This window comes from Brachycentrus maculatus, unplaced genomic scaffold (assembly GCF_059751285.1).
Source record: "Brachycentrus maculatus isolate JH-2025_06_01 unplaced genomic scaffold, ASM5975128v1 h1tg000063l, whole genome shotgun sequence".
Classification (NCBI taxonomy): Eukaryota; Metazoa; Arthropoda; class Insecta; order Trichoptera; family Brachycentridae; genus Brachycentrus; species Brachycentrus maculatus.
This window is the reverse complement of record NW_028280817.1, coordinates 275,759-302,985: the sequence shown is the minus strand read 5'-3', so window position 1 is coordinate 302,985 and position 27,227 is coordinate 275,759. Positions and strand designations below refer to the sequence as shown.

General features: G+C 35.0%; 1 protein-coding gene across 1 annotated transcript; it reads right to left on the bottom strand.

Annotated features, from left to right (window-relative positions):
* Positions 1-5,039: 5,039 nt before the first annotated feature.
* On the bottom strand, positions 5,040-26,221 carry FAM21 (Family with sequence similarity 21). The gene is made up of 12 exons (XM_088256556.1): positions 26,130-26,221; positions 23,323-23,445; positions 21,511-21,608; positions 19,811-19,916; positions 18,136-18,308; positions 17,314-17,402; positions 15,424-15,623; positions 14,350-14,478; positions 13,291-13,498; positions 10,539-11,479; positions 6,512-9,992; positions 5,040-5,292 (listed from the first exon to the last, which is right to left on the bottom strand). Exons 1-12 carry the CDS (start codon positions 26,130-26,132, stop codon positions 5,180-5,182), a joined length of 5,664 nt encoding a protein of 1,887 aa, XP_088112682.1. The 5' UTR covers positions 26,133-26,221; the 3' UTR covers positions 5,040-5,179.
* Positions 26,222-27,227: the final 1,006 nt, after the last annotated feature.

Here is a 27,227-nt window from a genome sequence, read left to right as displayed (position 1 = left end):
AAGTTCACAAATTGCTCACTCCTTTCAAGAACGTCATAAATCAAAATACTTGATATTTCAGGAGAACGTTTTTAAAGTTTAAAAAAATAACACAATGTATTAAAAATAAATATCAAGCCACTTATTGAACTTTTTACTTTGCAACAAATCTTTTTAGGTAAAACCTGAAGGTTTTTTCTGCATTTGCAAAATATTTAGTATATTAAAAAAAATAATTAAACAATAATTTTCTTCAAAATGCAAAAATAATATTTTTTGCCCTGTAGCGGGTAAATACTAAATTTAAAATATGGATAAAGTACATTTTCTGGGCATTCCGAAAACATGCACAACTGAAAATTGACCTTTTTTGATTTATGACGTTCTTGAAAGGAGTGAGAGAATTGTGAACGAGGCAGCTGCAGTATACAAACAGATTCGGAGTGGCGCAAAATTAATCATCCAATTTTGTTTTTTTATAATTGTTTTACTTAAAAAAAAATTTTTGACTGACGGAAAATTTTATTTGAACATTAATATTTTTTTTTGTAAAGTGAAAAAGATGATATCCGCCATGTGGCTGTCGCCAGTATTGATACACATATGTGCCCGTTTTATAAATCTGTTTGTATACTGCAGCAGTCAAGTTCACAAATCGCTCACTCCTTTCAAGAACGTCATAAAACAAAAAACTAGTTTTTTTAGGAGAATGTTAATTAAAGTTTATAGGTGTATTACAATGTATTAAAAATAAATATCAAGCCACTTATTAAACTTATTACTGTGCCACAGATCTTTTTAGGTAAAACCTGAAGGTTGCATGTGTATGTATTAATTACTCAACAGGGTAATTAATTTTGTGCCATCTGTATTTACGACATTTTGTTGTGGATAATCTTAGTGCTATTATAGAATCAGGTGATATGTAGTTTTACCTTAGATTTTAACAATTATGAATGGTTTTGATACGACATATTGTTATTTTTAATATATCAATAAAATATATTACAAAAGTTTACAAAAATATTATTTATTTAAAAATGTATTTGATGTATTTCTCCCATCTACCCTCCATATCCTTACTATCCTACCTGCAGAAAAGCCTCTAAAAGCACAGGATTTGCTGGTTATTCTTTTAAAAAATAAAAGAAATAAAAACATCTTCTTCGTCACCCGTCTCTCCACTGCTGGATATAGTAGGTTTTTCTTTTTCTACCACTACTATCATACCATTCCTGTCGGGGTAAGCAGAGAAGATGGAAGACATACACTCTGTCCTGAAATACACTATGGTTTCTAGTTGAATACCACTTTAATTTATCAGAAGGGAAGCAAGATGAAAGCGGATTACTTTTAACACAAATTTATTTAGTTCTATCAAATTACAATCAAGAAAATACTTAAGGATAATCGCGTGACTCTAATATGAGAACAGTTGAAGTACGTGTCGATCTGAGGACGGGTGGCGACGAAGTGTGGCGGGCTCGCTCGTTCCGTTCTTTTCTGGTCTCGTGAAGGTAGCTCGCTACGTTGAGCTTGAGTTGCCATATTCGATGTACATTATATGTGTGGGTTGCCACAACACTATTAGTTTCCTTCATACCCATACATCTAGTCATACATGCCCTCTGATCATGTAGACTTTGGCACCACCAGATTTAAGATTCTGATTGATCTGGTCTTTTTAGGCCATCACTCGTTCTATTCTCCTGTTCACATTTATTTATTTATTGAACGGCTAAAGCCTTTAATATAATACATATTTACAGTATCTAATATAAAAATACACTAATAGAGAAACAAAAAGTCTTAAACATACAATAATAATGAAATAACAAATAGTAAGCACTGGTACCATAAATACACGTCTCCTTCACACTATCAGTGAGCAGCGAGAGAGAGTGAAACACAACGTTTACATTTATCCATTATAACATGGAGAAGAAATGCTGAGAAAGTACAGACTTCAAGGTGGATAACAATATATTTAATAAATCTATATTTTCAAAAGCATTGGCTAACATGTGAAGCCGCGGAATGGGAGAGAACATGGCATAGTTTGCATTATGTACAAATACTGCAAATACAGATTTTTGTCTAGTACCTCTTAGACGCACGCTAAGCTTTATTTAATTTAGGATATTAGTACATTTGCCAAATATACTTTCTTAGTCATTCTCTCGTTATCCATTTGTTCCACATGCCCATAACACCTTAAAGAACTCTTGTTAATCTTTTAAATTATCCCCAGCCTTACGTTCTTACGTTAAAAACGAAGACAATAGATCATCTTCGTTTTTGATTCATATAACAATTTGCCTGATGGAACGCATTGCGGAAATGCGTTGGTATTTCGTAAATCTTTACTACTTATTTTTGTCCCATTTCTCCATGCATGCACACACACATATCATCAACACACTATGGACAGGAAAGGTATTTCTGCCCGTTGGGTGGATTGATGCTTTAGGACAGGAAGGGTATTTTTACCTTCTGTGCCAGCCTCATTTCAAAGGCAGAAAAGAAGGAATTATTTAATGCTTTATATGAATATTATAAACCAATCTGTTTGTTAAGGTCTTAAGTATATCGTAGTCGTACAGGAGAAAGTGACCAAGTGCATTTTTTTACAAAACCGTGATCATTAACTATTTGATATCTTACTAGCTTAATATTGCCCTGAAAAAAATGCCATAGGATTTTAAACTTGGAAGTATAATATATTGATTTGTTAAAAATGACTAACTGCATTGATGTTTATTTTCTTGCAAAGCAAAAGTGACTTAACCGGATCCACGCGGCTCGCATAACCGTATGTGTTTTCATAAAACATGCCCCATACGCGGCTGACATAACCGTATGCGTTTTTACATTGTTCCAAGTTTTGAACCTCAGTTCAACTTGGAGGGATTTTTTCATGGTGTGGAACTTTGGATAAAATAATACGTCAATCCTTGGCATCATGACATCTGTTGAAATATCTGACTTATAATTTGTAACATCACAAGGATGAATAAAAGAACAGATCCCTGATTTTTCTTGCGGTCGGTAATTAGTCCGCGCCATAATCATACCCTATATCTGTCTCACTCTCGACGCTACGCATCGCAAGTGGGTAAGAGTGACACACGATGCGTGCTTTGATTTATTTATATTACGATCTTATTTGTTTATATCATGATATATTTCAAGAATAATGTGACACACGTGTATTATAGAGTACCAAAAAGGCACAATGAATCCCATTGAACGTTTTTGTTTAGGAAAATAAATCGTTTCTTAACTAAATACATGATAAAAGTAATCATTTTAAAAACGGTGAAATACCGCCGCGTACGGGCGTCTCTCAGGAACAAAGTTGACGCGGTTAAAAGGTTAAACGGGACCTCCTGAACATTTTACGTTTTGGTACTTGGTCACTTTCTCCTGTACGACTACGATACGTATATAATTATCAAATCCTGTCGCCAGTGGTCATAAAACATACATGACCATAAAACATATAAACCGTCTGAAATGTGTTAATCAGAAAACAGAGACCATACATTCTTGACTTGTAATTAAAGGAAGGTAACAAATAAAACACTCTTGTAGGTATAAATATAATTTTTATATATGTTTTGCGATATATAATTAATTTGAATGGAACGTAATGATTGAATCACATACACAGGAGCCTTTTGTCACTGGCGGGTAGTGTTCCCAGAAAAGGTCTTGAAAAGTGCCAGCACCAATATTGAGGCTGCGTCAACAATATGCTAAGAGTTAGCTGAAGAAAAGGACAATGCAGATTTACAGTCTATGCTGTTTTACGTAATACCTGGCACACAATTTGTACCGCCTTGAATAGTGACCAATTGCGCGGTTAGCACATAGTCTGTGCCGCCTTTATATGTACTATTCACTGCGCGGTAAGCACACAACTACTTCTTTTATAGTATTTACCGTGCGGTTGGCACAAAGTCCGTGCCACGTTAATAGCATTCACAGCACTGTAGGCACTCAGTCTATGCTGTGTCAATAGTACCCACAGCACTGTTGGCACTCGGTCTATGCTGTGTCAATAGTACCCACTGTGCTGTTGGCATTCAGTCTATGCTACCTTTATAATATTCATGGCATGGTTGGCACACAGTATTTGCTGCCTTGCAGAGCGCCTACCTCACGGTTAGCATACAGTATATGCTGCCTTGTGAGTGCCTACCGCGCAGTTGACACACAGCCTGTGTCACCTAAAGGTGACACAGGCTATAAATACTATTAATAAATATTATAAATAGTATAAATACTATTCACCGCGCAGTTAGCACACAACTTGTGCCGGCTTTATTTTATTCACAGCGCGGTTGGCACTCAGTCTATGATGTCTTGATAGTACTCACTGCGCTGTGAGCATTCAGTCTGTGCCACCTTGATAGTATCCACTGCTATAATGATACACAGTCTGTGACACCATGGATATAGTACCCACAACACACAGTTTCTTCAGCATATAGCATATCTAAAATCATAACCTCAATTTCTCCCAACCTACTATTATCATCGAAAAAAAAATTGGCTTTAAAGCCTTGCCAAGTCTTTATACTACTGACATCTGTGGAAATCTGTCCAAATAATACATAATTTCACATAATCACAAGATAATGTTGATTTGCATCTCGTACGCACAGCAACACTTGTGTTCATGAGCGAAAGAGACGCACGCTTCAAACGTTTTGTAATAATTACAAATTATATCAAATATCGCTCACTCCTTTCAAGAACGTCATAAATCAACAAACTTGATTTTTCAGGAGAACGTTTTTAAAGTTTAAAAATATAATACAATGTATTAAAAATAAATATCAAGCCACTTATTGAACTTTTTACTGTGCAACAGATCTTTTTAGGTAAAACCTGAAGGTTTTTTCTCCATTTGAAAAATATTTAGTATATTTTTAAAAAAATTAAACAATACCTTTTCTTCAAAATGCAAAAACAACACTTTCTGCCCTGTAGCGGGTAAATATTAAGTTAAAAATATGCCTCTTTTGCTGTGATAAAGTACATTTTCTGGGCATTCCGAAAACATGCACAACTGAAAATTGACAATTTTTGATTTATGACGTTCTTGAAAGGAGTGAGCGGTATGTCATCCTCTTCAAAGCTCAAACAGATAATATGTATACTGAGAATGTCGTGTTTATTCTATAGTTATAATTTATGAGTTCCCGAAGGAGGAGAGAGGGTCCTGATTGGTAATTTCCGCGCTCGACAGCGTCACACTTTGATTTTTGCCCTGTAACCGAGATATTGGCGCTTTTGTAACTGAACCTAAAAGCAAAAAAATAATTAATGTAGTAAAATTAAATCAAATTTAAAATAATATAAAGATGATGCTGGGAACAAAGTGAACGGTGCACTGAAATCAGTTATAGCAAATAAAAACCTATCAGCGGAAGCTAAACTGGCAGTGCACAACGGAGTCCTGGTTCCAAATCTAATGTATGGAAGTGAAACATGGAGTTGCCAAAAGAAGGATGAAAGTATACTGAATGCAGTCAAAATGCGATCTCTCAGAAGAATGTGCGACAAAACGATGTATGACAGATGTGCGAATAGTGAAATAAGGAAGGAATGCAAAGCTGAGACAAGCATTATCGATAAAATTAAGAAAGGTGTGTTGCGATGGTTTGGACATGTGGAACGAATGAGTGACGAAAGAATGGTAAAACAAATTTATGAGGCGAATGTTAGTGGGAAAAGAAGCAGAGGAAGACCGAGAAAAACATGGCACGATCAGGTATGGTCAGGTTAGGAGTCGTAACAATCGGCGGGTATGTATGAGGAGATGCATGAACGTGGAAGAGGCGAAGAATGTTTGCAAGGACAGAGTGGTGTGGCGCTCTATTCTCTCTGCCTACCCCTGCGGGGAAGTGGCGTGATGGTTAGTTAGTTAGTTAGTTTTATAAAGATGAAGGGGAGTTCTCATTCGTTCCGTTCCATTTGCCACTAAGCTATGATTCTGCAAGAAAGGTAGAAATAATCTAAGCAAATGAAATCAAATGCTTTTTTTTAAAAACTGAAAAATAAAGTATAGAGTATTTTTTAATCAATTTTTAAATCAAACACAGATTTTTAGGGTCTACTAAGTTGTATTTTATTAATTCATTCATTTCATTCAAACCCTTATCCGCACCCCAATGGTGCATAGGGCACTGCATCATGTAAACACAGGGTTATCTTGATCGTTTACACATGAAGGAAAGGTGATCAGCCCTCCGCTTCAGTAACCAGTCCTGGGTAATATGGAATAAATATTACAGTGAAAAAATCACTTATATTCATTTGACCCCCCTGGGAATCGAACCCGGGACCTCCAGAACGGTAGCCGAGCGTGCTGACCATTACACTTCGGAGGCGGACAAGCGGATTTTATTAAAAACACATAAAAATTTAGGTCGTCAGCCCCGTAAATGCCCAGACTTCCATATTCTTCTTCATCTTTGATGAGATGTCAAAAATAATATGACATTGATAAAATTGCACTTACCGGATTTTGGCTTAAAAATATCACCGTCATCATTCCCTTCATCGTCAAAAAGAGACTTGGACTTGACTTTTCCAGAGCCAATAGGTTTGGCGTGGGACATCGGCTTGAACAGTTCATCTTCAGAATCACTCTCGCCAAACAATTTGTTCCTTTTCCCTACATCGGTCTGTTTTCGTTTATCGCTTTTGAATTTCCTGGTTTTCTTATCTGATTGATCAGGCTTGTCTCCAAAGAGATCCGAGTCACTATCAGAATAGGTTATGACGCCTTTGAACGTAGTTTTCTTAATAGCCCCTTGACTCTTCACACTTTCCACACTTTGCTTTGCGACTTTTTCCTTGGGTTGGCTGCTCTTGAACAGGTCTTCGTCAGACCCATCGCTAAAAAGAGATTTGGACTTTGTTTGCGATTTAGAAAAAAGATCATCTTTGTTATCGATTTCTCCAAATAATCCTACAGTTTTTTTTGGTTTTGATACAATCGGAGTCTTACCTGGTATATTTTTAGTTGCGATTGATTTCTTTGGTTCAAAAAATGAATCAGGACTCTCAGCTAATTTATCAGATTTAAAAATATCAAAAATACTATCTTTTTCAACTGTTACTGGTGATATTTTTGTAATTTTTTCATCTTTTTTGACATTTTTAAAACCTTCAGCTTTTGTGACTTTTTCTACTATCGAATCAACAGTATTATTTTTACTTTTCTGATTACTATTCAGTTTTCCAAACAAATCAGAACTTTCTGATTTAAAAATGTCGAAAATATCATCTGTTTTTGCTGATTTCTCTGTCTTATTTTCATCTTTTTTGACAGTTTTAAAACTGTCAGTTTCAGCGATCTTTTTAACCGTTAAAATATTAGTTGTATTATTGTTACTACTTTGATCACTGTACAACTTTCCTATGGTTTGAATTGCATCTTCTTTACCACTGCTGTCTAAAGAAGTCGATATATCGGCAATATCAAAGCCAACATCGTTTTTGACTTCTAACGGCGATGTAGGGAGCGATGCAGTAAAATCAACATCTCCATCATCAGTTTCATCAAATGAAAACAATATATCGGCTACCGATTTTCGTGCCGATTCTTGCCTGGCTTTTCGAGAAGGTGGTCTTCTTTTGACTTGGATTTTGACCCGATCTTTGGATATCGAATTGCTCAGAACGGTATCCAGCGAATTCGGTCTATCTTCAAAGCTGACACTCTTGACTACTTCTATTCCTTTGGACGCCGGTTCTGTCACACTGCGTTCTTCGTTGATCTCTTTGACCAATTTTGGAGAGACTCCGGGTATCAAAGCCTTCACATTTATATTCAGATTATTCTGCAATTTGCCGACAGTTTTGACGGGAGAGGTGTTTTCGGATTTGCTGATGTTTTTATCGGAGCTAAGAAAAGCTCCATCGATTTCCTCACTCATATCCAAAGAGCTTTTTGCTTTTTTAGAAAGCGTAGCTTTTATATCGCTTATCGAAGAACTGATGACTATATTTGCTGCCTCTTTTATCTCGTCTTTGGCTTTTTCATTTTCGGCTTTGTGAATTAATTCCGCAACGTTTTTTGTTGTACCACCCGCCAAAATATCATCTTTTGGTTGTGCAGAAGATGGCTTAGTTGCAATTTTTGGTGAGTCTGATTTGTCATCAGCGTTTTTATATGTTAAATTTGGCTTAGTAGAAATTATTTTAGGTTTTTCAGTCGCAGTATTTGGTTTATCAACATCTTCCTTTGGTTTATCTAAATTCAAATAAGTTTTATCGATATTGGATTGTGTTTCATCAATAAAAAGTTTAGGTTTTTCAACTTTGACAGTATCTGGCTTTGAACGAACAATATCCGGCTTAGGCTTATCGATCTTAGGTTTAGTTTCGCTAATTTCCGGCTTAGATGTATCAGATTCTGGTTTTGGTTTTTCAATTTCAGGTTTACTTTTAACAGTATCTGGATTCGAATGACCAATATCTGGCTTAGGCTTATCGATCTTAGGTTTACTTTCAATCTCTGGTTTAGGTTTAACAGTATCCGGCTTCGAATGAATAATATCTGGCTTAGGTTTATTGATCACAGGTTTAGTTTCACTGATATCCAACTCGGGTTTAACAGTTTCTGGTTTAGTTTCAATGTCTGATCTAGGCTTTACTAAATCTGGTTTTGAGTGAACAATATCTGGCTTTGGTTTATCAACTTCTGGTTTAGGCTTTACGAAGTCCGGTTTTGAAACAATATCTGGTTTTAGTTTATTAATTTCTGGTTTAGGCTTTACGAAGTCTGGTTTTGAGTGAACGATTTCTGGTTTAGTTTCACTCATTTCTGTCTCAAGTTTGATCTTTTCAATAGCTGGTTTAACAGTGTCTGCAGTATTGGATTTGTTTCCACTGATCTCTGTTACAGGCTTCAAAATCTCAGAGAAAAGACTGTCTTCATTTTCAGCAACATCTAGTTCACTTTGACGTTTTAAATCATCTTTCATATCTGGATTGTCTGTCATTGTTTTTTCTTTATCGATGTCAAAATCCGGCTTTGTTTCTGAAATTTTGAGCTTCGAAGACATATCATCAGTTGCAGAAATATCCACAGTAACCTTGATAGAAGGATCTGTTCTGACTTCAAATAGCATTTTGTTTGCATCATTTTGCGAGTCTGTGGCTGATTTTGAACCAGTCGAAACGCTTTTAGCCTTGGAGATAGAAGAAAACAAGTCATCTTCAGCATTTATTCCTTCATCACTTGACTTCTCAACTAATTTGGTTGAATTTTTAACATCAGATTCATCTTTCATCACATTCACCGATTTATAATATGGATAATCGTCAAAAATGTTTTGTTCATTCTTAATCGTGTCTTCAAAGTCCGGGGGTTCGTCAGAGAACAATCCGACGCTCGCCGGTTTATCGCTCTTGACGTCATCAAACAATCCGCTAGCGGCCGTTTTGCTCGTTTTCGTGATGTTCCTAATGGTCGAAAACAAGTCATCATCATCGTCATAATCGAATATAGAATTGACATTTCTCGGTTCGTTTGAAGCCGGTATTTCGTCCTCTAGCGGAGGTGGAACGTCGTCAAATAACCGTGTTTTTTGGACTTTTGGTATGCCGGTATCTTTTGCTTTTACGGGCGCAAACAAGTCGTCATCTGCATCATTAGAAAAATCATCAAATAAACTAGATTTCGACTTATTAGATGATTTAACAACATTTTCAAATGGCTCATCTGCTTTGGTACTTTGTTTTGTTGCATTATCACCGAGAGTGTCATTTTTGGTAATTTTTTCAACCTTTGTGGATGCTTCTTTTTTAATTGTTATTTTTTCTTGAGAAGCGTCGTTGAATTTTGTTCCTTTTTCGATTTTTTGTGTGTTTTTATTGAATAAATCTTTGTCGGATTCGCTGCTCGTAGAATCTTTCCTTTTGTTGGCTAAAATACCAGCGGAGATGCTGTCGGGATGATTGCCAAACATCGAAACTCCACCGGGTGGTTTCTGTAGAAGAAAAACATTAAAATTAACATTTACACGTCATTTATATATTTAAATGGAGTGTCCCTTAGAGACAAAATAAAGAATTCATGCATGCATGGAACAGGCATCAATAGTAAGGTAGAGAAAAGGCAATTAAGATGGTATGGGCAAATAGGATGCAGAGAACCTGATCATATTGTGATTCAGGCAATTGCCGTGGATCTTCCTCGAAAGACATCTAGAGGTAGACCAAAGAATTCATGGATGCTGCAGAAAGAAAACATGATTCGAAGGCATGGCCTAAGTGACATTGCCCATGACGGAAGGACCTACAACCTGAGGATGAGGAGAGCTGAGCCCAACAGTCTACAAAGATGATAAGTTGGGATGGAGCCAGAAAGAAGATTTTTAAAATATGCTGTTATTTCTTTTAATGATTTATATTTAATGTTTTTTCATCACCCTGGACTAATTAATACTCTATTACACCATTGGGTACTTATAAGGGCTAAATGAACGATTTAATAAATCTATGGTGACAGTATTCAAATTTTAAAATCAATTTACCTTTGGTATATCTTGAGTCGATTCTTCCTTTGGCTTATCCGGGATTTCTGCATTGATTTTCTTGAACTCTGGCAATTTTTTAGGCGGCATTCTCATGGACGCAAACAGGTCTTCAGAGTCAGCTTCAGTATGTGATGGCTTAGTTTCTTCTAGTGACGATTTTGATTCGATTTTCGTTTTGGGTTCTGTCGCTGTCACGGCTGTTGGTTTCTTTTTAAACGAAGCGAAAAGATCATCATCATCGCTATTGTTGTCCCCGAAAAGAGATGGCTTCTTTGCCTCTTTGCTTTGACCAGCTCTATGAACAGTTGGTGCACTCTTAGCTTGTGTTTTAGAATCATCAAACAAACTTTTACTCGCGGTTTTATTGACATCTTTTGCTGCAACATCTTTCTTTTTAACTTCAAAGCTGGAATCGAAATCGTCTTCGCTATCATCAAACAGTCCTTTGCTCTGGTTTGCTGAAAATTCACCGCTGCTTTTGTCAAAAAGACCTTTAGATTTTGTAGCTGTATTTTTAGGCACACTCGCTTTGCTTTGGACCTTTTCGCTCCGAGGTTCATTATTACCGAAGAAATCGTCATCAGAGTCATCAAAAATACCTCTCGATTTAGCCTGAGTTCCTGGTTTATCCATTTCATCGTCAGAACCATCGAAAAGCCCAGATTTTTTCTTAGAATCTTGCGACTGTTTTACTGATGTTTTTTTCTCAAATTTATCGTAATTTTCATCTGGCAGATCATCGAAAAGACCTCCGTAATTTGATTTCTTATTGCCAAACAAGCCAGTGGATGGTTGGCTTGCTTTGGCCGATGTTTTGACAACGGGTTTGCTTGAGAATAGGGCATCGTCATCTTCGTCAATTCCATCGCCGAAAAGATCATCATCATCAGCGGGAAGTTCGTTATCAATCGGGGGAGGCTCATCGGAGAATATGTTACCTGGGAAAGGAAACAAGAGAATCAAAGATATGCTGGAATTGCAAATTGAACCTTTAGAGGCCCAGCATTCGTTAGGTTGCATTCATTTCACCGAAGACCAAAAGGTCACATCTTTTCACGCCCAAATTTTTGTAAGAATGTGTATTATGCTGTCTGCCTCTATAGTGTAATGGTCGGCAAGCTCGGCTACCATTCTGGAGGTCCCGGGTTCGATTCCCAGGGGGGTCAAATAAATATTAGAGATTTTTTCACTGTAATATTTATTCAAAATTACCATGGACTGGTACCTGAAGCGGAGGGCTGATCACCTTTCCTTCATGTGTAAACGATCAAGATAACACTGCGTTTGTATGACAGTGCCCTATGCACCATTTGGGTGCGGATAAGGGTTTTATTATTATTATATAGTTATACTTTTATATATATGACATTTTATTTTTTATTTGTAGATTACTTAAGTGAAAACCTGTAAAAGGAATTTTATTTTTAAAATTTTTATTGTATTATGATATTTTTGTATATCTTCTGTTGGTTTTCCAATGAATAATATTTAAAAAAATATAAAAAAACATTTAATTATTTTGAAGAAAAATTTTTTTTTCAAAGCTAAAACGGTGTCGTTTTAAGAGAAAGTTAAGTTGCAACTTAACGAATGCTGGGCCTTAACAAATTACATATAATATTTTGATAGTGTTATTAAATTATTGAACACATTTCATATTTGAATTACGTTTAACCGGATCCACGCGGCTCTCATAACCTTATGTGTTTTAATAAAACATGCCCCATACGCGGCTGACATAACCGTATGTGTTTTTACTTTGCTCCAAGTTTCGAACCTCAGTTCAACTTGGAGGGATTTTTTCATGGTGTGGAACTTTGGATAAAATAATACGTCAATCCTTGGCCTTATGATATCTGTTGAAATATCTGACTAATAATTTGTAACATCACAAGGATAAATAAAAGAACAGATCCCTGATTTTTCTTGCGGTCGGTAATTAGTCCGCGCCATAATCATGCCCTATATCTGTCTCACTCTCGACGCAACGCATCGCCAGTGGGTAAGAGTGACACACGATGCGTGCTTTGATTTATTTATGTTACGATCTAATTTGTTTATATTACGATATATTTCAAGAATAATGTGACACAAGTGTATTATAGAGTACCAAAAAGGCACAATGAATCCCATTGAACGTTTTTGTTTAGGAAAATAAATTGTTTCTTAACTAAATACATGATAAAAGTAATCATTTTAAAAACGGCGAAATACCGCCGCGTACGGGCGTCTCTCAGGAACAAAGTTGACGCGGTTAAAAGGTTAAATCATAGTTTTTTTAGCATAGTAGCCCCAAAGGTCCCGGTAACAAAATGTCCAAGGGAAGACATAATTATAATATTAATAGTCTTGGATGATTTATATAGCGCCATTTTCGTAAAAAACTACCTCAAGGGCGCTTATACAGGTATGGATTATGATATGAAAATGATAATGAGAGAAAATTAAAAAATATATTAATGAAAAACGTCGTCAATCGGCTGAGTCTGAAGGCAGGAAAGTGGAGCCGCCGTATTGTTGCGCTTTCTTCTCGGTCTTCTTGGTCTGGAGCATGGCCAAGATGTTGGACAGGACGCCTCACTGTGTAATGGTAATGCCGGAGAACAGCTTGTTAAGGTCCCGTCATTGTGGATATTCAACTGCAGATGGCGGAGGTAATGCTGGTCTTCTTGTTATCACTGGAGGCATTGATGGGCATTTCCAACACCTTGGCAGCTAGGTACTCCGACTTGGACGGCCTGTGACATACCTGTGACTCTCTTTGCAGGCTGCTGGATCAGTCCCGGATCGTACGTGGATTTCCGGGAATCCTTGTTTTTAGCAGGCGCCGTATTGCCAGGTATCTTGCCGGAGTCGTGCTTAGAGCCGGCAACACTAGACGTGGGTTGGATGGCACCTCCGAGCTTTCTCGCTAATTCGGCCGCAAAATCTGATGCGTTGGGAGCCGTTTTGACTGCCTAAAAGGGAAAAAAACACACATAAAATACAATATTAATTTACAACATTTTGAGTGTGTCCAAATACTTGTTCACAAAATCTGGATTATCTCCAATTACAGGAATATTATTTTTTGACATCTCATCAAAGATGAAGAAGAATATGGAAGTCTGGAGATTTACAGGGCTGACGACCGTCTTAGGCTGGTTTAAATGATCACTTTACACATGTGTAATATTCACCAATTCTACCCATTATTGACAACCACACTACTCAAATTCTTGGAAGTTCTATATATAAATATATGAAGCAATTTTGAAACATTATTCTTGAATCACTAGAACTTCACTAGAGACATCTATTGGTGAAATGAAAAGAAGCTTTTTATTGAGATTTGTGAACAAGTATTTGGACACACTCAAAATGTTGCCAATATTAATATTTATGTTTTTAATAAAATACAACTTAGTAGACTCAAAAAATCATGGACATGGACAACAAGACATGTTGAAATTGTAAAAGGAAAACACTTGTTTTATACCCCTTGAGTTTATTTTATTATAACGACTAGTTTCGGAAGCTATGCTTCCAACTTCAGTTCTAAATAAAAACAGATTTATTAAGTTTATATTCAGACCTGAAGATGGGAGTATGGCTTCCGAAACTAATCGTCACAATAAAATATTGTATATGATAGAGGCCAGTTATAAACTGTAACTTCATAAACTTCATAAAATAATATAGGAAAATCACTTTACTCTATTTCTTTACCGGAGTGCCTGTACTAGGTACAAGCCAATTCGCAAATAGCCATTTTTTTTTGCCCGTATATGGTACGGGCAAAGGGTTAAAATAAAGCTACCTATCTTACCTTTTTTGTATGTGTGACATCTACGTTTTCATTAATCCCTTCTTCGTCTAATGGAGACTTTGGGTTGGAAGTGATTTTCGCAACTTCAAAATCTGTCGTGTCAGAACTGTTATTTGTTGAAGTCGACGTCTGAAAAGCAAAAATTATTATAAATTACAAAATAACATATTTTATTTATTGTTTCTGCATTTACTTGTTGACATGTTGATATTATAAATGAAAAAAATAGTTTTTTTCTACTTGCTGACTAGTTTCGGAAGCTAAGCTTCCATCTTCAGGTCTAAATGTAAACATGAAGATGGAAGCTTAGCTTCCGAAACCAGTCGCCAAATAAACTCAAGTGGTAAAAAACAAATGTTTTCTTTAATAATTACAAAATAACATTGTTATAAAATCACTAAAACTAATTGACTAACTAACCATCATTCCGCTCACCGCAGGGGTAGGCAGAAAGAATAGAATGACACACCAATCTATCATTTTTTGATTTATTTATTTATTTCATAGATAGGTTTTTTTTATTTTACATTTCGCTGTACTATATCGCTGACTCTCTTCAACCACGTCATATTTCAAAAATCTTTCATTTTCAGTTGTGCATGTTTTCGGAATGCCCAGAAAATTTACAATATCCCAGCAAAAGCGGCATATTTTTGACTTAATATTTACCCGCTACAGGGCAGAAAGTGTTGTTTTTGCATTTTGAAGAAAAGGTATTGTTAAATTATTTTTTTAAATATACTAAATATTTTTCAAATGGAGAAAAAACATTTAGATTTTACCTAAAAAATTCTGTTGCGCAGTAAAAAGTTCAATAAGTGGCTTGATATTTATTTTAATACATTTTATTATATTCTTAAACTTTAAAAACGATCTCCTGAAAAATCTTTTTTTTTGATATATGACGTTGTTGAAAGGAGTGATTGTTTTACTGTTATTTCTTCACTAATTCCATTCACATGCCCAAACAATCTCAGCACATCTTCCATAATTTTATCAATAACGCTATAGGCACCCTTACCCATGCTATCTCTTTTGCAACCATAATACCATGTAAAAAGATAGCAAATATACCATAGAAGATCTGGCCTCATCTTTTTGAGACTTTTTCGGGATTGGCAGAGACATTTGTCCCTTTCTGTCGGCGACCCTCTCATCCCTCGTCCGTTCCGTGAGCTGCGACTCTTCGTCTGAGCTCAGGAACTCCGCATCATCTTCCGGCTTCAGTTTGGCCTCATCATCCGTGTCGCTCTCCGACGAACACTCGCGGAGACCTAGGGAAAATAAATAGCAAGAAAAAAGTAGGTAACTGAAATAAAAACATATGCAAGCGGTGGTGTGAACCTTTGTGCGCATTTCAAAAACCTTATTCACGCGGTGATGTGCACATTATTGCGCGTTTCAAAAACCTTATTCACGCGGTGATGTGCACATTATTGCGCATTTCAAAAACCTTATTCACGCGGTGATGTGCACATTATTGCGCGTTTCAGAAACCTTATGCACGCAATGGTGTGCACATTATTGCGCGTTTCAGAAACCTTATACACGCGGTGGTGTGCACATTATTCGCGTTTCAGAAACCTCATAGTTAGTTGGTAGGTTATGTATTTTTTTGTACATTAATCATTCACTTTGTGTACCGTAGAACGGGGCTACTTGAACTTTGATGTGTTACTTGAGCTCAGTACAAAAAAATATTTAAATCTGTATTTGGTCTACAATAATGAACGTATGGACATGATTCATTGTTTCCCTGACAGGTGACACTTATTGTCACGATACTTTGATCGATACCACGATCTAAATATTTTTTTTGTAATGGGCTCAAGTAACACATCAAAGTTCAAGTTCTATGGTACCTATGTAATATTTATATTTTTTTAACTTTTGGTAAATATTCATTCATTCTTTATAAAATAAAAAAAAACTTGTTTTTAACCACTTTTTTATTGGTACATTTTTTATCCAACCGTTGAAGGTTGAAGAGGGGGTATTAGCTGTTTTTTTTAATTTTTTTATTTCTTATCAGTGGGAACATAGACAATAGGGGGGAGGCTTTAGTCATTGTCATATTGTTAATTACATGTATATTGTTATTTTTATTTTTATGAATTTCTATTGTTTCAAAATGTTTCAGTTTATGGTTTTTCGTATGAATTATTTCTAGAATTTCTACGTTATTGTGGTTAAATTTGTGATCATTATCTATTAAATGGTTAGCGAATTCCGAAAAATTATTATTTCTCAAACATAATTCATGTGAAACATGGCACCTTACAAGGGCCCAGTGCAGCCGTGTACTAAGCTTTGAGAATAGGTGTCTGCGGAGAATTTTAGGCGTGCGGTGGTTTGACTTTGTGAGGAATGAAGAGATAAGGCGTAGGACGCAGCAAATCTTGGTCACAACTGTCGTCAAGAAAAGGCGATTCAGTTGGCTTGGCCATGTACTCCGCATGCCTCCTGAGAGCCTTAGTCAAGCTTGCCTCCTTTACAAGGCATCAGGTCCCCGACCACTGCTGACAATTCGTCGGCAGTTTTCGTCAGAACTTGAGAACGCGGATCTGACTTGGGAGGATGCAAGGGAGCTGGCAGCCGACAGAAAAGCCTGGAGACAGTTTGTAGACTCCGTATGCTCCACCTAGGGAGCGGATATGGTTTAATTATTTAATTAATTCATGTTCCCTGATTCTTGTTTTGAATTTTCTGGAAGTCATACCAATATACTAACTTCTACAGAGTGGTTTTATTATTGACCTTTTAATAACAACCCCACTCCGCAGAAAAGATGGTGCGATGATATTGTCCCCATCGCGGGCAGTAACTGGTTTGAAAAATCCCAAACGAGAGAAGTCTGGAAGGAATTAGAAGAGGCCTACATCCAGCAGTGGAGAGATGACTGCCAAAATAGAAGAAGAAGAATATTATCATTATATTGGTGCATACATATTCAAAAATACATACCAATGTGCCATTTTTTTTGCCATTTTGTTGAGCCAATAAGATATGGCAGAGGTATTTCTGAATACGAATCCTTGGGCCTCAAAATATATCTAAAAAATAAAAAATAACATATAAATTTGTAAATAAATAAATAAAAATATTAATAAAACCCTTATCCGCACCCCAATGGTGCATAGGGCACTGCGTCATATAAACGCAGTGCTATCTTGATCATTAACACATAGAGGAAAGGTGATTCTCTACTTCAGGTACCAGTCCAGGGTAATATTGAATAAATATTGTAGTGAAAAAATCACTAATATTTATTTGACCCCCCCTGGGAATCAAACCCGGGACCTCCGGAAAGGTAGCCGAGCCTGCTGGCCATTCAAATTTGGAGGCGGACAATTATATTAACAATATCACATTATAATTAAAATTCTTTATTATATTTCTTTATTATATTATATTATAAATAATTAAGAAAGGTGTGTTGAGTAGGTTTGGACATGTACAACGAATGAGTGAGGAAAGAACGGTAAAACAAATTTATGAGGCGAATGCAATTGGAAAAAGGAGCAGAGGAAGACCGAGAAAAACTTGGCACGATCAGGTATGCCAAATACTTGAAAGCGGTCAGGTTAGGAGTCGAAACAATCGGCGGGTGTGTATGAGGAGATGCATGAACGTGGAAGAGGCAAAGAATGTTTGCAAAGACAGAATGGTGTGGCGTTCTATTCTCTCTGCCTACCCCTGCGGGGAAGCGGCGTGATGGTAAGTTAGTTAATTTTTTATATTATATAAGTAAAGGAATTACGGGAGTAAGTAAATAAATAAATATACCTTTGGGCAGTGTCTTCCGGACCGCTGTCCGATTCACTATCACTGTCCGGAGAAATGTGAATGCGCTCGCAGAGCCCTTCCAGCTTTGTACAACTCTTGCTGACATATTGTAACAATGCTTCCTTTCTCTCCATTTCTTCTGCGCTTTTGTCCTTTGGAGGCGTTGACTGTGGCTAAGTAAAAAAAATCCATAAGTTGAAAGAAACAGTCGTTTACCAAGTGGCATTTGTTTTTTCTTTTTCTTCTTCATTTTTTTCCAAATTTTCTTCTTCATCTCTTATCCGCACCCGATGGTGCATAGGGCACTGCATTATTAAAAAACACAGTGTTTTATCTGGATAGTTAACACATATTTTCCTCACGTCGGCGAGGATGCATTTAAGAGGATAATATTACTTCTGATGTAACTCTCAGTCCACTTTATTTTAGAGCTATTTTCTGTATTAAATTATTATTTTATCCACCTGTCCATACACAGGCATGTATGTATGTACACATATATGTGTATGTATGTGTGTGTGTGTCTGTGTATGTAATAACTTATAATATATTGCTCACTCCTATCAAGAACGTCATAAATCAAAAATTGTCAATTTTCAGTTGTGCATGTTTTTGGAATGCCCAGAAAATGTTCTATATCCCAGCAAAAGCAGCATATTTTTAACTTAATATTTACCCGCTACAGGGCAGAATGTGTTGTTTTTGCATTTTGAATAAAAGGTACTGTTTAATTATTTTTTTAAATATACTAAATATTTTTCAAATGAAGAAAAAACCTTCAGGTTTTACCTAAAAAGATCTGTTGCACAGTAAAAAGTTCAATAAGTGGCTTGATATTTATTTTTAATACATTGTATCATATTTTTAAACTTTAAAAACGCTCTCCTGAAAAATCAAGTTTTTTGATTTATGACGTTCTTGAAAGGAGTGAGCGATATGTTTTATGTAATATTTTAAGTAAATTTTTATGTACATAAAAGAAAAAATAAATATATAAACGATTAAATCAGTAAATGAGGGAAAGGTGAACAAACCTTCACATCAGGTACCAGTCCAGGGTAATATATAATAAATATTAGAGTAAAAAATCAGCCTCAATTTGTCCGCCTCCGTAGTGTAATGGTCAGCACGCTCGGCTACCGTTCTGGAGGTCCAGGGTTCGATTCCCGAGGGGGGTAAAATAAATATAAGCGATTTTTTCACTGTAATATTTATTCAATACTACCCTGGACTGGCACCTGAAGCGGAAGGCTGATCACCTTTCCTTCATGTGTAAACAATCAAGATAACACTGCATTTATATGACGCAGTGCCCTATGCACCATTGGGTGCGGATAAGGGTTTTTTGATTTTTTTTAAGTGTATAATTAGTGCTATGGAAGTGAAGGGTAGTATTTTTACAAGCTGTTATTGTCCTGACGGAGAGACGGGTACGTTTGTAACGGGTAGACATAAAAATCTCAGTGAGCGGTTATATACTAATATTACTAACATTTTTGTAAAAAAAATATATGTAGTAAAACAAATTTATGAGGCCAATGTGATTGATAATAGAGGCAGAGAAAGAACGATGAAAACTTGGTACGATCAAGTATTTCAAATACATAGGCATAATACAGGTCAGGAGTCGGACTAATTGGCGGGTATGTGTGAGGAGTTAGGAGATATTGCTTACATTTATGGTCAAACTGTCACTTTTATTTACAGTCTCATTCTCAATTCCTGTATCATCTTCTTGCACTGAACTCTCCATAAATTGAGTGTTGCTTAGTCCCATAAACCTTTAAAAAAACATAAAAAAGTTTAATCTACCTGCACATAAATAAAAATAGCTAATGATCATAATCATTTAAAAGAAAAAAACATAAGTTTAATTAACACATTTCTAAAAATTTTTCGCAGATACTTTGTGGAGGTCCCGGGTTCGATTCCCAAGGGAGGTAAAATAATTATGAGTGATTTTTTCACTGTAATATTTATTCAATATTACCCTGGACTGGTTCCTGAAGCGGACGGCTGATCATCTTTCCTTCATGTGTAAACCATCAAGATAACACTGCGTTTATATGACGCAGTGCCCTATGCACCATTGGGTGCGGATAAGGTTTTTTTTTTGTTTATTGTTTTTTTGTTTTAACCACTTTTATTTTATTTTCATTATTAGTACACTTACACCAATCAGTTTTGACATGTACCTTGTCATCATCAGGGTTTATTAAATTCTAAAACATTAAAATACTGAAAAACATTAAAAAACATTATAACATTTTCATATGGTGTACGGAGTGTGGAAGTTTTGGTAAAATAATGTAATTAACTATGAGTATTTTAATGTTTTAGAATTTAATAAACCCTGATGATGACAAGGTTCTTGTCAAAACCGGTTGGTAAAAGTGTACTAATAATAAAAAATTTTAAAAAGTGGTTAAAACAAAGTTGTTTTATTTTATAAAGTTAATTAATACACCTCGGACGGGAAAATTATTTCTACCTGTTGGGTCGAATGCTTAAGGACGGGAAGGGTATTTTTACCTTCTGCGCCGGCCTCGTTTCAAAGCCAGAAAAGAAGAAATTATTAATGGTAATTTCATGCACCAATCTCTTACAATGATTAAGGAAACACTTATTTTTATACCACTTGAGTTTTATTAAAGATACATAAATAATAGATAATACATAAATAATGCCAAGATCAGGGAAATATGCGAGATCGAAGAGGTCGTTAGGTGGGGAAGGCAACGAAGAAGACAATGGTATGCCCATGTGAGGAGAATGGAACCATCCAGACTCCCCAACATCGCATTGTACGGCGAACCCCATGGTAGACGACTCCCGGGCAGACCACCAAAGAGATGGGCCGATAGCTGGGAATCGACGTCGCAGGAGGCCCTCTTAAAAACAGGCCGTAAGGCCTATAATAAGAAGAAGAAGAAGAAGAAGAAGAAGAAGAAGAAGAAGAAGAAATAATAGATAAACTAGCTTACATTACAACTAGTATACACTAAACAAAATTCAAAATATTTTGACAAAAAAATAAAGCCACTTATGATCTACCCAAGCTCCATTGCATAACTGTCAAAATATTTTGAATTTTGTTTAGTAGATAGTGTTTTAGTATTAATCAGTCTTGATAAAGAAGCGGTTAGCTTCGAAACCGGTAGACATTATAATTAAGTTATAATAAAATATTTATAGTGATTTTAAAACAATTTATGTACTAATTTTAAATCAAACACAGATTTTTTGAGTCTACTAAGTTGTATTTTATTAACAAAAACACATAAAAAATTATATTGTGACAATTGTTTCGCCTTGTTAGGGCGTTATTAAACGCCAAATCAATAAATAAATTTTAAAACAAGTTGAATTTTGTACCTGTTATTGACATTTTTCAAAGATACAGAAGCACGTCCCATTTCTGTATTAAGCTGTTCTAATTTGCTAGCCGTACTTTTGGTACGCGTTATAATATTCTGAAATCAAACAGATATCGTCAATTCAACACATTCGCGGCATATTAAATACTAGACTAAATAAAAGACCACATTTTGAATGAGTCCAAATACTTGTTCACAAATCTGGATTATCTTCAATTATAGGAGTTACTTCTCATATTATTTTTTGACATCTCAACATAGATGAAGAAGAATTTGGAGGTCTGGGCATTTACAGGGCTCACGACCATCATAGGCTTGTTAAGTAATAACTTTACACAAATCGCTCACTCCTTTCAAGAACGTCATAAATCAAAAAAAAAGATTTTTCAGGAGAACGCTTTTAAAGTTTAAAAATATAATACAATGTATTAAAAACAAATATCAAGCCACATATTGAAATTTTTACTGTGCAACACATCTTTTTAGGTAAAACTTGAATGTTTTTTCTCCATATGAAAAATATTTAATATCCTTAAAAAAATAATTAAACAATACCTTTTCTTCAAAATGCAAAAACAACACTTTCTGCCCTGTAGCGGGTAAATATTAAGTTAAAAATATGCCGCTTTTGCTGGGATGCAGCACATTTTCTGGGCATTCTAACAACATGCACAACTGAAAATTATCGATTTTTGATTTATGACGTTCTTGAAAGGAGTGAGCGACATGTGTAAATTCTACCCATGATTGACAACCACACTACTCAAACTCTTGGAAGATCTAAAATTGCGATCCGATTTCAAAACGTTGTACGAGAATCACTAGAATTTTCACAAGAGACATCTATTGGCGAGATTAATAAAGTGATCACTCCAAATACTTGTTGACAAATCTGGATAATCTCCAATTAAAGGAGTTATTTTTCATATTATTTTTTGACATTTCAACATAGATGAAGAAGAATATGGAAGTCTGGGCATTTACAGGGCTAACAGCCTTTCGACGGTTGTTGGCGCAGTAAACACGCTACAACATGCGTGTGTACACAAAGCATGGCACACGCGCACATACTGAGAAACGTTTGTGTATTGGTGATTTTATCACAGATTTTTTTCACAAAAAATATATATCCATCGCTGCAAATGAATAACTTTATATTATAATACTTTCATGTGATACATAATTATATGACAGAGGAATACAAAAATTGTGAGCCCGTATCTATTATATTTTATATTGATGTTCTCATTTGAAAAGACGAATTGTAGTAAATACATATTATTTTTTGACATCTCATCAAAGATGAAGAAGAATATGGAAGTCTATGCATATACGGGGCTGACGACCATCATAAGCTGGTTTAAGTATTCACTTTACACACGTGTAACATTCACCAATTCTATCCATTATTGACAACCACACTACTCTTTACTTTTTTTTTTTTTTAATTACCTAACATCCAAGTGACTCTGAAATCTAGCTACGGCTTATGCAACACCGTTTATCATGTCCCTACTCAGGCTTCAACCATATAAGTTTCATAGCCTATGCCTACTTGTGAGTGGATTTACTCTTTATGTTTAAAGTTACTATAATTTCATATAATTCATGAGTAAATATTCTAGGCAAAAACACTCGCACCACACTACTCAAATTCTTGGAAGTTCTATATATATATATATATAAATATGAACAAATTTTTAAACGTTGTTCTTGAATCACTAGAACTTCACTAGAGACATCTATTGGTGAGAATAAAAGAAGCTTTTTAATTGGCAGAAACTCTTAAGAATAAAAATGATAAACTTACATTGTGGATGTTTTCCAATATTACCAAGAGGGCAGCATCGCCTTCCAGCGACCAATTAGTGGACGATTTCCGTAAATCGTCCATTGTCCACAGTTTGGGAGGCACAGAACCTCCGTCCTCATTCTAAACAAATGACATGTTATTTGATTATGTTGGTTAGTTAATAAGTTAAAGGTTTTTTTTAAGTACTGTGCACCACAGCTGTGTGGAAGCAAGATAGCTATACTATAGATTTTCGAATATTCTCAAAACCATTTTTGAGCGGACTTTCATATCCCAAGTAATTTTTAGATACTACCAATTTTTAGAGGAAGGCTAAGAATGTTTTAATAAAAATAAAAATACAACATTTTGAGTATGTCCAAATGCTTGTTCACAAATCTGGATTGTCTCCTATTATAGGAGTTATTTATCATATTATTTTTGACATCTCAACATAGATGAAGAAAAATATGAAAAGTCTGTGCATTTACGGGGTTTACGACCGTCACAGGCTTGTTTAAGCGATCACTTTACACACGTGTAACATTCACCATTCTACCCATGATTGACAAACACAATACTCAAATTCTTGGAAGTTCTATATATGTGAACCAATTTCGAAACGTTGTTCTTGAATCACTAGAACTTCACTAGAGACATCTATATCTATCTTCACTACAGATAAAAAGATGCTTATCATTGAGCGAAACTCCTTTATTAGTATGTGAGGTCCAAATCCTGGATTATAATCACTTACTTCTTTTCATCTCACCAATAGATGTCTCTAGTGAAGTTCTAGTGATTCAAGAACAATGTTTTGAAATTGGGTCATATATATCGTAGTCATACAGGAGAAAGTGACCAAGTGTATTTTTTACAAAAACGTAATCATTGACTATTTGATATCTTACTAGCTTAATATTTCCTGATAAAAGCCCAGAGCGATTTTAAACTTGGAAGTTTAATATATTGCCTCGTGAAAAATGACTAACTGCATTGATGTTTATTTTCTTGCCAAGCAAAAGTGACTTAAATGACCCTACTAAACATTTTAAGTTTTGTTAGTTGGTCACTTTCTCCTGTACGACTACAATATAGAACTTCCAAGAATTTGAGTAGTGTGGCTGTCAATAATGGGTAGAATTGGTGGTTGGAAAAACGGGACGTATGATCACTTTAAATATGATTGGCGTACGACACCACTTGGAAAAATTATAACATTAATTATAACAACCTCCGATTCATTTTGCACCATCCTGTATTATATAAAAAAACTTGTCAATTTATTTAACCTTTTAACCGCGTCAACTTTGTTCCTGAGAGACGCCCGATGGCGGAATTTTGCTTTAAAATGATTACTTTTATCATGTATTTAGTTAAGAAACGATTTATTTTCCTAAACAAAAACGTTCAATGGGATTCATTGTGCCTTTTTGGTACTCCATAATACACTTGTGTCACATATTCATGAAATATGTCATAATATAAACAAATAAGATCGTAACATAAATAAATCAAAGCACGCATCGTGTGTCACTCTTACCCACTGGCGATGCGTAGCGTCGAGAGTGAGACAGATATAAAGCATGATTATGGCGCGGACTAATTACCGACAGCAAGAAAAATCAGGAATCTGTTCTTTTATTTATCCTTGTGATGTTACAAATTATTAGTCAGATATTTCAACAGATGTCATAAGGCCAAGGATTGACGTATTATTTTTATCCAAAGTTCAACACCATGAAAAAATCCCTCCAAGTTGAACTGAGGTTCGAAACTTGGAGCAAAGTAAAAACACATACGGTTATGTCAGCCGCGTATGGGGCATGTTTTATTAAAACACATACGGTTATGCGAGCCGCGTGGATCCGGTTAATAATGTTATTTTATCTGAATACGATTCGCGAATGAGTCACAATATATCGTAAACATACTCCCTCCATAGTACTTGCCAAAACAACATTTTCAATAATTAATGTATTTTAAGCTGTTGTAAAACTCGTATAAAGTTTTTAATTTTTAATTCAACATCTTACCAAGACCCCTCAAAGCCATTTTTACATTGAAAGTATTCAAACATATCGCTCACTCCTTTCAAGAACGTCATAATTCAAAAAACTTGATTTTTCAGGAGAACGTTTTTAAAGTTTAAAAATATAACACAATGCATTAAAAATAAATATCAAGTCACTTATTGAACTTTTTACTGTGCAACAGATCTTTTTGGGTAAAACCTGAAGGTTATTTCTCCATTTGAAAAACATTTAGTATATTTAAAAAAATAATTAAACAATACCTTTTCTTCAAAATGCAAAAACAACATTTCAGAAAATTTTACAGGCCAGAGCCTGTAGCGGGTAAATATTGAGCTTAAAATATGCATCTTTTGCTGGGATATAGTACATTTTCTGGGCATTCCGAAAACATGCACAACTGAAAATTGACGATTTTTGACTTATGACGTTCTTGAAAGGAGTGAGCGATATAAATTATGGCGTAAATCGTACAGTGAAACGCATTTATACAAATATAAATAATGACACAAATATTCAATTTTAATCACTGAAAGAACTTTATACATATTTTAACTGATTTAAAATTCGTATAAAGTTTTGAATTATTGATTGAATGTCATACCAAGACCCTTTAAAGCCATTTTTTACCTGAACAGTATTAAAAATATATCAATTATAGCGTCAATTGTACAATGACACGCATTTATACAAATATAAATATATTAAATTTTACTCAGTGAAATAATTGTAAACGTATTAATGTTGTACACTATTTTAAATGAAATATGCAGTATGATCGTTAAAATTTACCATGTTTGAGAATTTTAAAGGGAAAACATCAATACAAAACTGAAGTCACTGATTATAGACAAACTTTTTGACATTTGACACATGTCAAAAGTGCAGTCGGCGTCTTCTTCTTTTATTATTTTTAAGGCGATTAGTGTTATAGTATGGTTGCCAGGTTTCGAGTATTCCAAATTCCGAAAACGGAAAAGTCATTGGTAGGTACCAACTTACAGTTAGGACGATTTTTTTTTGCTGAAGGATATATTGTCGGGTTGTGGTGGTTAGTGTCGCGGACTCTGAAGTCAGAGTTTCTTGGTTCGAACCTACTCTACCACAATTTGATACCTATTTCTAATAATCCTCACGAAAATAGTTTGAAATTGAAATATTAATGTGCATAATAAAAACACATACATATCTCTTTAAAAAAAGAGCTAGGGAGTCAATACGTACTTTATCACATAAGGTGTTAGGGAGTCAATACGTACTTTTTGTGGATTTAATGCGTGGACCCTAAAAACCTAATTTACATTAAAAAAATAAAGGTCTCAACTGTATTTATTTTTTTAAATATCTACATTATCATTTATAAATTATACAAAAATTACAAAACGTAATATCAAAAGTCCCGATAATGTTCATTTTAAGCCAAATAAAGTTTCATTGGGTTCTAAAAATGTGGTTAAAAAAAACTAATATACACACACGTACGTTTAACTTTATAAGAGAGCTAACTCGTTATTTAAAATGTATGGTAAATAATAAAAAAGATACCTAGATTCCCTAGAAACAATACAATAGATACAATACATCAAAATAGATACAATGGATTCAATATTTTGTATCAATCAAGATTTATTTCATTTATTTGTCTTATTGTCATATTTTGTAAATAGGACAGACACAACTGAATCTGATAAATCTTTATGTCCTATGGCCTCAACAATGTTTGTCAACTGCATACCTTCTTTTGCAAATTCTGTTTTCAATTTAAATCTTTCTTTTTCAAAAATTGGTCATACCCACACTAAATGAGTAACATCTTGTGATGACGTCTCATCAAATTCACAGAGTGTTGTCAAATTTTCAAACGTTTTGGCATATCTTGTATTACCTAAC